Genomic DNA, 13,560 nt, shown 5'->3' with positions numbered 1-13,560 from the left:
GGTTAATGGTGTCAAAGGCCTTCTGAAGGTCCAGCATGACCATGCCGCAGTATTTGCCCGCGTCCACCTCATGTTTGATGTGGTCGGTCAGATAGAGAAGGCATGTGTCAGTTGAGTGGTTAGATCTGAAGCCGGATTGGAATTTGTACATGAGTTTATTAGTGGCAAGGTATCTATCGACCTGTTCACAAACTATTTTTTCCATTACTTTCTAAATGGAACTGAGAATAGAAACAGGTCGGTAGTTACCAGGTTCTAATTTGCTACCTTTTTTAAAAAGGGGGGTTACTCTTGCTTTCTTGAAATCCTTGGGTACGTGGCCTTGTTTAATTGAGAGGTTAATTATGTGTGTGATGATAGGACCAATGGTGGTGGCAGAGTCCCTGAGGAATCTGGAGGGAATATTGTCAAGGCCGGTGGCCTTGTTTAGGTAGAGCGCGTTCAATTTATTAAGCACCTTGTCAGCTGAGACCATTTATACCTTGAAATTGTTGTTGATTACTCCTAGCTTTCTGTAGAAGGCTTTAATGTGTTCCACACCAAAACGACCAGAGTGGTGGGACAGCTTGTCAACCAGAGTTGTGGCTATGCTGGTGAAAAAGGTGTTGAGTCTGCTTGCTACCTCCATTTTGTCTGTAATGAGGGAGTCACCCTCCTTGATGTTGATGTTGGTGAGTCTGGTTTTAAGTTTCTGGCTGCATCCAGGAAGCTGGTTGTTAAGAGTTTTCCAGAGCTCACGTGGCTTATTTGTGTTTTCCTCTATTTTGTCGTTAATGTAATTTTTTTTAGGGATTTAGTCAGGTTGTTTGCCTTATTTCTTAATTTATTGCATTGCTTTTTGAGTGTTGTAAGGAGTGATTTGAGGTTATTATTATTGGGTTGTTTATTTACTTCGGTTTTACACTTTTGATATTCAAAGTATTTTCTGTCTCTGTCTTTTATGGCAGCTAATAAGTCTGGATTCATCCATGGTTCGCAGCGGGCTTTGATCCTGACTGTTCTCACGGGAGCCATGTCATTTAGTATAGCTAGGAACACTGTTTTGAAGCGATCCCAAGCATCTTCGACCAGGTTGCTCGTGAGCACTAGGGACCAGTCCCACTCACCTAATTTAAGGTTATAATTATCAATGGAGTATGTTTTAAGGGATCTGGATTGAGCTGTTATGTGGCCATTGGCTTTGGGTTTAGTTACTTTGCGGGTGCAGAAGGTTAGATAGTGGTCGCTAAGACCACAGATCATGACCCCACTATTTTTTATGTTATGCCGGTCTGATGTGAGAATGAGATCTATGGTTGATTGGGTGGAATCACACACCCTTGTGGGTAGTGTTAATAGCTGGGAGAGGCCGTGCAAATTATAAAGCTTGCTGTAAGATTTGAAGACAGGCGCATCTCTGTGTTGAATATCTGTGTTCAGATCTCCAGTTATAATTTTCTCCGCATTGTCTACACCAGCCAAGCACTCCTCGAGAGCACCATAGAAATCACTCTGATTAGGGGGTCTGTATACAGTCCCTATCAGTACCGGCTTTACGTTTGTGAATTTGATTTCTGCCCACACAGATTTAAGGTTATTGTGGTTAAGATCAGTGCGAGTTATGTATTTAATAACCTGTATTTAATATCCTATCTGAGCAAACATCCCTTATAAAAGTGGCCCTACCCTGCTCATTTCAGGGGCTGTTAAACTGAGTTTGAATATTAATGTAGTGGGGCACTACATTAAATTTGTTTTGATAGGATCCTTCCAAAAAATCTCAAGGTTGGGTACATGGGAAATTTTCATTCTTCTCCTCTTGGTCGAGACTCTCGGATTGATTGATGACACCCCCCTGGAGTGCCTACTCTGTTGCGGTTGTTTAGGTGTATTTTACTCTTCATGTGTCCAAGAATAATAAACAATTTTATGTAGTTAAATATTTTCCACTGGGAAAAATGCAGTAGTGTCATCTGCAAATAGTATTAGCTTTAGGTTCTTTGTGATTTTACAGTTTTTATATGCAGGTTGAATCATTTTGGTCTTAGAACTGGACCCTGGGGTACACAACAGCCCCGTTTAAACTGCACTGAATTCTGGTTTATTCTGCCCTCAGTGACTAAGATCAGATTTTTTTGCATGTCGAAACACTCCAAAGTGCGTCAAATCTGATCTTTTGGCATCAGATTCAGGCCACATTTTCAAATGTGACTTGAGTCTAAATGCAATGCGGCCTGTATCTGACTTTTTCGTCATTAGTGTGCGCTGGGAGAGATGCAGCTCGCCAACGGAAGTGGACACTTAATCACAACATTTCTGTGACCAAAGTCTTTTTTGACGGCCAAATTTTCGGTGCATCACTAGTCAATAGTGTGCAAATAATCGCCTTTGTCGATCTCACAAAAGCCTTTCGACCTTGTCAGCAGAGATGGTCTCTTCAAGCTGCTTGCAAAGATCTGCTGCCCCCCAAAACTCCTAGCGTCATAAGATCATTCCACGAAAACACACAGGGTTTCGTCTGTTGGGAAGGAGAAACATCAGAGGCCTTTCCAATCCGCAGCGGTATAAAGGGCTGCGTTCTTGCACCAACCCTCTTTGAAATTTTCTTCCCCCTCGTTCTGTCTGCTGCTTTCGGCACATGTTCTGAAGGTGTCTTCCTACACACACCTCGCGCATTTCCGCTCCAAGACCAAGATGACCAGTGTCCTCCTGAGGGAAATACTTTTAGCTGATGATGCATCTCTAGCATTCCACACCAAGTCCGGGCTCCAGAGGCTAATGGACAGGCTTTCATCTGCCTTTAAAGAGTTTGGTCTCACCATCAGCATGAAGAAGACCAATGTCATGGGCCAAGATGCTGTAACTCCACTCTCCATCTACATCAACAATCACACTCTGGAATGTGTCAACATCTTTACATACCTTGGATCCCCAATCTCCAGCGACTTGTCACTCGACACAGAACTTGCCACCGGTCCTGCGAGAGCCGCCACAGTGATGGTCAGGCTGTCCAAAAGAGTATGGTCGAACAACCAGCTATCCACGAGCACAAAACTCCAGGTCTACCAAGCCAGTGTCATTACCACACTGATGTATGGCAGCGAGGCCTGGACCACCTACACCAGATATGAGAAACAACTAAACAGCTTCCACCTGCACTGTCTTCGCCGCATCCTGGGGATCTCATGGCAGGACAAAGTTCCCAACACAGAAGTCCTGGAACGTGCTCACTCCACCAGCCTGTTCACCATGCTCAGCCAACACCGCCTCCGATGGCTTGGCCATGTCAACAGGATGTACCCCAGCCGGCTCCCCAGAGCTGTCCTGTACGGCGAATTGTCAACAGGCTCCAAACAACTTGGTCGGCCCCAACTGCAATTCAAGGACGTTTGCAAACGTGACATGAAACAGGCAGGCCTTGACCACAACAACTGGGAGGAAACTGCAAAAGTCTGCCAAGTTTGGAGGCAGACTGTTGCCACAGGAACCCGCCGTGCCGAGGAGAAGCACGTCTCCTTATTGCAGGCGAGGAGACAAAAGCGAAAACCGCGTTATGCAGCACCCGCTCCTGTGTCAGAACCCTCCCCATACATCTGTGACAACTGCACCAGAGACTGTCACTCCAAAGTGGGGCTGTACAGCCACAGCAAAAAAGAAAGACCTCCCCCAGGCGCATCCCATCGTCACCACTGATGGACGATTTTTTTGTTTAGACATTTCATCTCATTTTCGGAATAATTTTTCAATCTTTTCGTGAGAGTAATGCAATTGATCTGATTTGTGAACTGATGTTTGTCCCCAGTTACTTTGGCTGTTGTCATTTTGTCTGGGAATTATCCAGTTTGAAATGTTCAATTACTTATGAATATTAATAGTTCTAATATTTCCTTGGTTTAAAGCGTCCTAGTTATTAAGCTTGTATGTGATAAAGGTAACCAAAAACAATGTAAAGTCACATAAACCTTTCACTTCAATGGAATGGAACCTCAATCGATATCATATCAGTGTCTTTTTTCACTATCAGCCAGGTTAATTCATTGTAACAAGAAATCTATTGGTGCTAAATAATACATCAATAAATCAAATCTGCCTTGCGACTTTGTTTTGTAGGCTGCTGCATCTGACAGAAGTAGCAGCTCTTCCGAACATGATGACGTGAGTCCGATACAACTTCTCCTCTTCCTAAGAGCTGAGCTCTAATAAAACAACTCCCTAAATTCTTCTCTGTAGTCACATGATTCTTCTGATGACTCTGTCTCGGATTCGGCAACCAACGCCTGGAAAAAACTGAGCGGCTACATGGCAGCAATCCAAAGCGTTGGTGTGTGCAGTATATCTTTTCATGTAATTGTTTGTTTTTTGGCTAATAAAATATAATTTTGGACACAGGCTCAAAGGTAGAGGTCACTGAAGAGCTTTCCATTGCCGAGCTGCTCGGCGATGTGGACTTCACCTCTTACTACCGCTACAATGGCTCATTGACCACCCCTTCGTGTAATGAAGCAGTGGTCTGGACCCTCTTTAAAAAGTCAATCAAGGTGGACCAGAGCCAGGTAGGTGCATCATGAGGGCGTAGTGTAGCTCGAACAAACAGCCTTGAGAGGTGCAGCTTTATTGTAATTGTGGCTGGTGCAATTATGAGACTTATGGTAAATCGCTGCCCTCAATTCTTTCAATGACACTTTCCTATTGGTGTCACACTGGTCAGTCAGGTTATAATGAGAAGTGGAATCGCACATAGAAGGCAAGGACTTGAGGTTTGACGGGTGCATCAACTTTTAGTGTTTTGTGTATTTAAAAAGTTGTTTTTGAGCACACAGCAATAACACTACTTTTGACTCAAACTATGGGTACTTTTAAAAACAAATACAATCTCATCTTAGCACCCGTAAAAATAGCACTGGGGATGCATTGTATTATCATTTTTTAACATTATCCATGTGATGTATTTGTCAGAAAAATAGCAGCACAGGCAACAAATTAGGAGTGTGCAACGTTTCATGGGTAAAAGAGACACTATGTGAGTACATACTCTAATTTTTTTACATGATGGTATGTAATGTCGACTACCTTAAGAACCTCAAAACAGAGATACTATGTTGAAAAATGTCACGATTAATCTTGAATTATTCTTTGATTCTGCAATAGGCCAATGTGACGGGGTCAGTGTATGTTTTGGTCATTTCATTTTCTTTTCATGAATGGAAATTGAAAAACAAAAAACTACTGGTCTATTTGAGTACTATTTTAAAATACTATATGAATACAAAAATCAAAAAACGAAGTGTTCTTCTTTTTTTGGTGCCGAAGAGCAATAACTACATTTAAAAAAAAGGTTTGATTATTTTATTATAATTCATATAACAACAATTTTTTTTAATATACACTACCGTTCAAAAGTTTGGGGTCACCCAAACAATTTTGTGGAATAGCCTTCATTTCTAAGAACAAGAATAGACTGTCGAGTTTCAGATGAAAGTTCTCTTTTTCTGGCCATTTTGAGCGTTTAATTGACCCCACAAATGTGATGCTCCAGAAACTCAATCTGCTCAAAGGAAGGTCAGTTTTGTAGCTTCTGTAACGAGCTAAACTGTTTTCAGATGTTTGAACATGATTGCACAAGGGTTTTCTAATCATCAATTAGCCTTCTGAGCCAATGAGCAAACACATTGTACCATTAGAACACTGGAGTGATAGTTGCTGGAAATGGGCCTCTATACACCTATGTAGATATTGCACCAAAATCCAGATATTTGCAGCTATAATAGTCATTTACCACATTAGCAATGTATAAAGTGTATTTCTTTAAAGTTAAGACTAGTTTAAAGTTATCTTCATTGAAAAGTACAGTGCTTTCCCTTCAAAAATAAGGACATTTCAATGTGACCCCAAACTTTTGAACGGTAGTGTATATTCTGACACAGGAACCGGAACTAGTGATTTAAACACAGGACCGCATACTGGCCTGTAAGAAAAAATACTGTATTATAGTATTGTATCGTACGTGATCATAGAGCGTGATTATATCTTTTTGCTTCCACTTTCGTGTGATACTGTATTTGCCAAGAGAGCAGCAACGTGCTCATGATGGAAAAAAATTCCCCCCAAAAAACAAATAATAAAAACATTAAAGAAATATTAATATTTTCCATCAAACCAGGGGTGTCAAACTCGTTTTCATTGAGGGCCACATCGCAGTTATGGCTGCCCTAAGAGGGCCGATTGTAACAGACTATATACTAATATAAATGTAAAAGGATTCACCTCATGATATTGTATGATTGCCTACGCATTTGAATAGTATATACTGTATATTTTTTATGTACACTAAAAAAAATACCTATACTTTACAGTACAATACCATACCATAAAAAAACAATGCAACCCAGAATTTTACCATAACATTTCTAGTGTTTTATTTTTTTTTTTACAGCATATTACTGTAAATAGAAAAAAGTACCACAGTTTAAAAAAGAAATAAGCGAGTGAACTGCCAGTGTTTTACCTTAAAGTATACAGTTGTTGTTTTACAGCGTATTACTGCAAATGGAAAAGAAAGGTTCCACAGTCTGTTTTGTTTTTTACATTAGAGTTCTGGTGAATGAGCTGCCCCTTTTTTTTTATTACTGTAAAATCTATTGTCGTTTTTACTTTGTACAATTTGATGAATAACTTGCTTTGGAATCATAAGTCTAGCAGATATTTAAGTATTTATTTTAATTTCAACAATAAATGTTTGGACTGTATGATAATATAACATTTGTTGCATTATTGGATAATATTAAATTTGAAAAGATATGCAATCACATGAAATACATGTATTTTTTCTGTCAAAATGGAAAGAATGAATACATTTAGCAAGAAAAAATAAAGTACTTTATTGATGCATATTATTTTCAGGCTTTTGCGGGCCACATAAAAAGATGTGGCAGACCAGATCTTGAGTTTGATACCTGTGCTTTAACCTGTGTCATAAATGTATTTTCTGTATGATTACATTTTTAAAAAACATTTTCTTGAGTAAAAAGCAAAGGATGAGGGCCTGGCTTAATTACTGCTGGTCTGCTTGCAGAATGTCGCTAAAATTATGTTTGCAGATATATTTTTACATCATTAATTTCTAGTTTGTGCACTGTAGAATCTACAGCCTGTTTAATGTTGACATCATTATTCGTCATAATCGGATTCTAAAATAGATTAAAAAGAAGCTGGAGGCTTGAGGTCCTCCAGTGCCTCACTGGGAGAAGTGGGGGAGATCGTGAGCTAGCAGACGCATGTCTCTACAATGTTTAACCAGCAGAAGCCAATGTTTTTTTTCATACAACTGTATTTATAACAAACATGGCATCAGCAATACAGGAAGCCAGCGCTTGTGGTTTTTTTGTAAGATGCAAAAACCTTGTTTTACTGCTCTGAAATGAAATTAATGAAGGAATTAATGTGTCTGGCAATATGGAAGATTACATTTCCAAGATCAAATACTTCTCTAAACTGACCTTTAACACAAAACAAATGTGATCATAGAAAGTACGTTTTCATGGTGGATAGATAGTGCTGCTTCAGATACAAACACAGAAAGGTAAGACACAGTCCAAATGTTTGTTTTATTAAAACAAATGAGAGCAAAATTTGTTAACGACGTTTGAGATATTTTAGCCAGAGTCACAGGCCCATGGGTACCGTCGTAATTATGCCCGCTTTTATTTTGAAAAAAAAGAACTTCCTGTGTCTGAATATGACAAAATACCCATTTTGGTCTGTTTTTCTGTTTCTGTTTACTAGGGATCAACATTTTTGTTAAGGAAAATATAAAACGAGAATTAAACCGTTTTTTAAAAATGTAGTTATTGCTAATCGACACCAAAAAAACAAACAAAAAAAAACGCTCCGTTTGAAATGTTCTTTTGTGTATTTTAAAATGAAATTCAAATAAACCAGTTGTTTTTTGTTTTTAAAATTCCATTCATGAAAAGAAAATTAAATGACCAAAACATACACTGACCGTGATAAATGAGGTTGATTTTGAAGTAATACTCATTGAATTACCGTATTTTTTGCCAGGTGGATATTGAATCACAATCAGAAGTACTTTATTAAAGGCCTACTGAAATGACTTTTTTTTTTATTTAAACGGGGATAGCAGATCCAATCTATGTGTCATACTTGATCATTTCGCGATATTGCCATATTTTTGCTGAAAGGATTTAGTAGAGAACATTGACGATAAAGTTCGCAACTTTTGGTCGCTGATAAAAAAAGCCTTGCCTGTACCGGAAGTAGCGTGACATCACAGGTTGAAAGGCTCCTCACATTTCCCCATTGTTTTCAATGCAGAGAGAGCGATTCGGACCGAGAAAGCGACGATTACCCCTTTAATTTGAGCGAGGATGAAAGATTTGTGTATGAGGTACGTGAGAGTAAAGGACTAGAGTGCAGTGCAGGACTCATCTTTTTTCGTTCTGACCGTAACTTAGGTACAAGCTGGCTCATTGGATTCCACACCCTCCTTTTTCTATTGTGGATCACGGATTTGTATTTTAAACCACCTCGGATACTATATCCTCTTGAAAATGAGAGTCGAGAACGCGAAATGGACATTCACAGTGACTTTTATCTCCACGACAATACATCGGCAAAAAACTTTAGCTACGGAGCTAACGTGATAGCAATCGGGCTTAACTGCATATAGAAACAAAAGAAATAAGCCCCTGACTGGAAGGATAGACAGAAAATCAACAATACTATTAAACCATGGACATGTAATTACACGGTTAATGCTTTCCAGCCTGGCAAAGGTTAACAATGCTGTTGCTAACGACGCCATTGAAGCTAACTTAGCAACGGGACCTCACAGAGCTATGCTAAAAACATTAGCTATCCACCTACGCCAGCCAGCCCTCATCTGCTCATCAACACCCGTGCTCACCTGCGTTCCAGCGATCGACGGTGCGACGAAGGACTTCACCCGATCACCGATGCGGTCGGCGGCTAGCGTCGGATAGCGCGTCTGCTATACACCTCAAAGTCCTCCTGTTTGTGTTGCTGCAGCCATCCGCTAATACACCGATCCCACCTACAACTTTCTTCTTTGCAGTCTTCATTGTTCATTAAACAAATTGCAAAAGATTCACCAACACAGATGTCCAGAATACTGTGGAATTTTGAGATGAAAACAGAGCTTTTTGTATTGGATTCAATGGCGTCCGAATACTTCCGTTCCAACGATTGACGTCACACGCATACGTCATCATACATAGACGTTTTCAACCGGAAGTTTAGCGGGAAATTTAAAATTGCACTTTATAAGTTAACCCGGCCGTATTGGCATGTGTTGCAATGTTAAGATTTCATCATTGATATATAAACTATCAGACTGCGTGGTCGGTAGTAGTGGGTTTCAGTAGGCCTTTAATCCCAGAGGGGAAATCGAGACATAAAAATACAGGAAACTGGTGAAAAAGAAGAAACCTTGAGAACTGACACCAGATGTAGGCCCCCCACCCCTTTCAGGGTGATTGGCTGCAATGGATGTAAGGTGGGGATAATTATTGAATTATTAAATTAAAAGATCATGAGACAAAGCCTTAGACAAACTTTATTGATCCACAAGACAAATTGTTCAAAATCATTGGAGAGTCCCATCCGTCGGTAAACCAACAGATACCGTATTTCCTTGAATTGCCGCCGGGAATATAGTATTCGCCTGCCTAGAATTACAGCCGGGTCAAACTCGTTTCGCAAAATAATTAGCGCATGCTTGACACTTCCGCCGGGTCAAATATGAGTCATTAAATGACTCCCGCTTCCTGGTGGTAGAGGGCGCTAGTGATCCTTCTTGCGACTACCAGTACTGCAGAAGACCGGTGCTGCAGAAGAAGACAACAGCAGCAAGCGTAAGCAGCGATCGTTTGCTTGCACTTTTACCATGGAGGATTACATATCTAAAATAAAACAGTTTTCTAAACTGGACTTTCAATCGAAGCAGGAGGTAATAATTAAAGGAAGATCTCCAGAGACTTTTAAAACTGAAGAAAGATAAGGACGACTGCCTTTGATCAGAAGCAACTGCACATTGACATCATTTAAAGTAAAGGTAAGACCATAATAAGGTTTTTTTTATTAAATGTGCTTTTCATGATAAGGTAAGCGCCGGAGTGAGAAGAGGTTTTAAAATAATTAGCGCATGCTTGCCCATCCCGCATGCTTTTGGTAAGCGCAGGAGTGAGAAGAGGTTTTAAATTAATTAGCGCCCCAGCGGCTATTCAAGGAAATACGGTAGTCAAAGAACGATCTTCTTCTGGCTCAGCCAAGTCTGTCCACAACTGTGCGTGGAAGTCACAAGGATTCACAATACTCAAAATCTAATTTTATTTTCTGTCTTACAAGTGCTCAATGTGGCCACTACCTGCAGCACGGGCAACATCAATGCGATGAGAGAAGTCTCTCAACTCATTATTTTTTAATAAACCTGCACTAGGGACCAATCAGTTTTCAAGCAACATACCCTTTTCTACAATGCTCGTACAGTTGTGTCACTTTCTCCTGTAATTAGATTGACGTTCCACCGCACATTTCAGCCTGACACTTGTCAGCTCTACATGTGACTGAGGCGCACCCAAAGGGGAATCAATTAAGAGGCATTAAAACAACGTTGAAAACATATTTATTTAGGTCCTGACGTTGAGCAACTCAAACATAAAACAACATGCTTTTTGACAACATTTAAAGGCCTACTGAAATGAATTTTTTTTATTTAAACGGGGATAGCAGATCTATTCTATGTGTCATACTTGATCATTTCGCGATATTGCCATATTTTTGCTGAAAGGATTTAGTATAGAACAACGACGATAAAGATTGCAACTTTTGGTATCTGATAAAAAAAAGGCTTGCCCCTACCGGAAGTAGCGTGACGTAGTCAGTTGAACATATACGCAAAGTTCCCTATGGTTTACAATGATGGCCGCATGAAGTGAGAGAGATTCGGACCGAGAAAGCGACAATTTCCCCATTAATTTGAGCGAGGATGAAAGATTTGTGGATGAGTAAAGTGCAAGTGAAGGACTAGTGGGGAGTTGAAGCTATTCAGATAGGGAAGATGCTGTGAGAGCCGGGGGTGACCTGATATTCAGCTGGGAATGACTACAACAGTAAAACACAAGACATATATATACTCTATTAGCCACAACACAACCAGGCTTATATTTAATATGCCACAAATTAATCCTGCATAAAAACACCTGCGTGTTTGTTATGCTAGCTCCTAGCTCCTCGGCTAGCTCCTAGCTCCATAGAACACGCCAATACAATTCAAACACCTGATCAACACACACAATCACTCAGCCCAAAAGACCGTTCACCTAACCCAAGGTTCATAAAGCTTATATATTTTTAAAAAGTTACGTACGTGACGCGCACGTACGGTACGGTACGTGTTATGCTAGCTCCTAGCTCCTATGCTCGCTCCTAGCTCCATAGAACACGCCAATACAATTCAAACACCTGATCAACACACACAATCACTCAGCCCAAAAGACCGTTCACCTAACCCAAGGTTTATAAAGCTTATATATTTAAAAAAAGTTACGTACATACGCAAAAAAAAGTTGCGCACATACGGTCAAGCGATCAAATGTTTAGAAGCCGAAGCTGCATACTCACAGTAGCACGTCTGCGTCTTTGTCATCCAAATCAAAGTAATCCTGGTAAGAGTCTGTGTTGTCCCAGTTCTCTACAGGCGTCTGTGTATCGAAGTCAAAAGTCCTCCTGGTTAGAGTCTCTGTTATCCGAGTTCTTCCATCTTGACTGCATCTTTCGGGAATGTAAACAAAGAAGCGCCGGCTGTGTACTGTTGTGGCTGACTACGTTCGAAAAATACGTCCATTTCGCACAGACAACTTTCTTCTTTGCTTGCTCAGCTTCCTTCTCCATAATGCAATGAACATGATTGAAACAGATTCACGAACACAGATGTCCAGAATACTGTGGAATTATGAAATGAAAACAGAGCTTTTTCGTATTGGCTTCAATGTGGAAGGCATACCCGTGTTCCCCGGTCTACGTCACGCGCATACGTCATCCTCAGAGGCGTTTCGAACCGGAAGTTTAGCTGCAAATTTAAAATGTCACTTTATAAGTTAACCCGGCCGTATTGGCATGTGTTATAATGTTAATATTTCATCATTGATATATAAACTATCAGACTGCGTGGTCGGTAGTAGTGGGTTTCAGTAGGCCTTTAATCAATGTCGGGTTCTGACATTGATTTGACCATTGAAATTTGGTCATTTTTCCACCACCAACGTGGATCCAACATTAGACATCAACGTTGTCTCAATTTACAAATGCAACTATTTTGCAATGCTGTATAGAAGTCGGTTTTATAAAACACATATATATAATCAACCTTGTATCAATATCTTGTGCCTGCTGGGTGAAAGATGCTTGAGTTCTGATGTATCAGTTGACTTTTTCTTTACCTTATTTACCTCCAGTTGGCAATGTTCCCCAACTGGACTGGCACTCGCGACGTGTTTCGACCAACGCAGGCTCTTCACGGCAGGACAATCTACACCACGGCAGGATGTGGTGGCCTGGCGCCCTCTGTGCTCTCTGCGCTGCTGCTCCATTTGGTTATTTCCTTCCTGCACTAGCACACCCGAGTATATTGCATTATCCATCTTGCACTTTGCCTCGTTCTGAATTATTGCAAAACCTTAAGGAGGAGCCATGCCGTGGATTTTATACATTATCTATGCCAGGCATGTTATATAATCTTGTTGTTTCAGGAAACGGCAACTTGGAGATGAAATAGGAAATCGTTGTGTTTGCACACTTAATGGGTCAGCTATATAAACCGTAAGCTTACTGGAAACTTATCAGTCTTATCTGTATGTAATAAAACGAGCTCTTCATGGAATAAAGTGTACTGACCGCAACACAATTGCAGTAATTGTACAAAACTGTTACAGTCAAGTGCACAAATTCATCACAAGGTATTCCACCAGGTGTCATTCAGATGTTTATGATGCCATATACTGTACGGTCCAGATTAATCACGTCTACAGCGATAGTTGCAATAGTTGTGGTGCTGCCGCTCTGATTTGAGTTGGCCTATTTCTGTGAACTTTTCCTGTTTACGTTCAAACGAGCTTTGTGCCATTTTGGTGGTTTGTTCAGGTTCCAACACGCATTTAAATGGAGTGATGTATATTTTCGAGCTATGGCAGGGTGTCGTCCGCAGCTACGAGTTAAAATACAACTTTAGATCTATGTTTCCCTGCAGCATCCTAAAAGGAAGTAGCGTTAAAAAGAAATGTACTGTAAAATCCTTCAAATCTTTAGAAGTTCACCTTTTGAACTAAGCAGTCTTGTTATTTTGTCGTTGTATTGTGTCCTACTTTTCACTTCCTCCAATTTTTTTGTACATTAGGGTATTTCTAGTCCTTCAATAGGGAATGATGCACCTGTGCACAAATTCACACTTTGTTAGTGTGTGTTTTTTTCTTTCCTGTTTTTAAGCATGACAATCATCTTTCCATGTGTGATTGACTCAATGAAATTAAACTTGATTGTTCCAAA

General features: G+C 40.2%; 1 protein-coding gene across 3 annotated transcripts in view; it reads left to right on the top strand.

The window, feature by feature from the left end:
- The window catches only part of LOC133655548 (carbonic anhydrase 4-like), a 42,070-nt gene extending 28,510 nt beyond the window's left edge, over nt 1-13,560 (top strand). For all 3 annotated transcript variants that reach the window (XM_062055790.1, XM_062055793.1, XM_062055794.1), the window contains 4 exons: nt 4,090-4,134; nt 4,210-4,300; nt 4,369-4,532; nt 12,474-13,560. In XM_062055790.1, the coding sequence (XP_061911774.1) occupies nt 4,090-4,134; nt 4,210-4,300; nt 4,369-4,532; nt 12,474-12,632 (459 nt within the window). In that variant the 3' untranslated portion in view covers nt 12,633-13,560. The remainder of the gene's footprint in view (nt 1-4,089; nt 4,135-4,209; nt 4,301-4,368; nt 4,533-12,473) is intronic.

The sequence above is a fragment of the Entelurus aequoreus genome, linkage group LG08 (assembly GCF_033978785.1).
Source record: "Entelurus aequoreus isolate RoL-2023_Sb linkage group LG08, RoL_Eaeq_v1.1, whole genome shotgun sequence".
Taxonomy (NCBI): domain Eukaryota; kingdom Metazoa; phylum Chordata; class Actinopteri; order Syngnathiformes; family Syngnathidae; genus Entelurus; species Entelurus aequoreus.
Note: the sequence above shows the minus strand (reverse complement) of the source record. Positions and strands in the feature narration are given on the sequence as shown.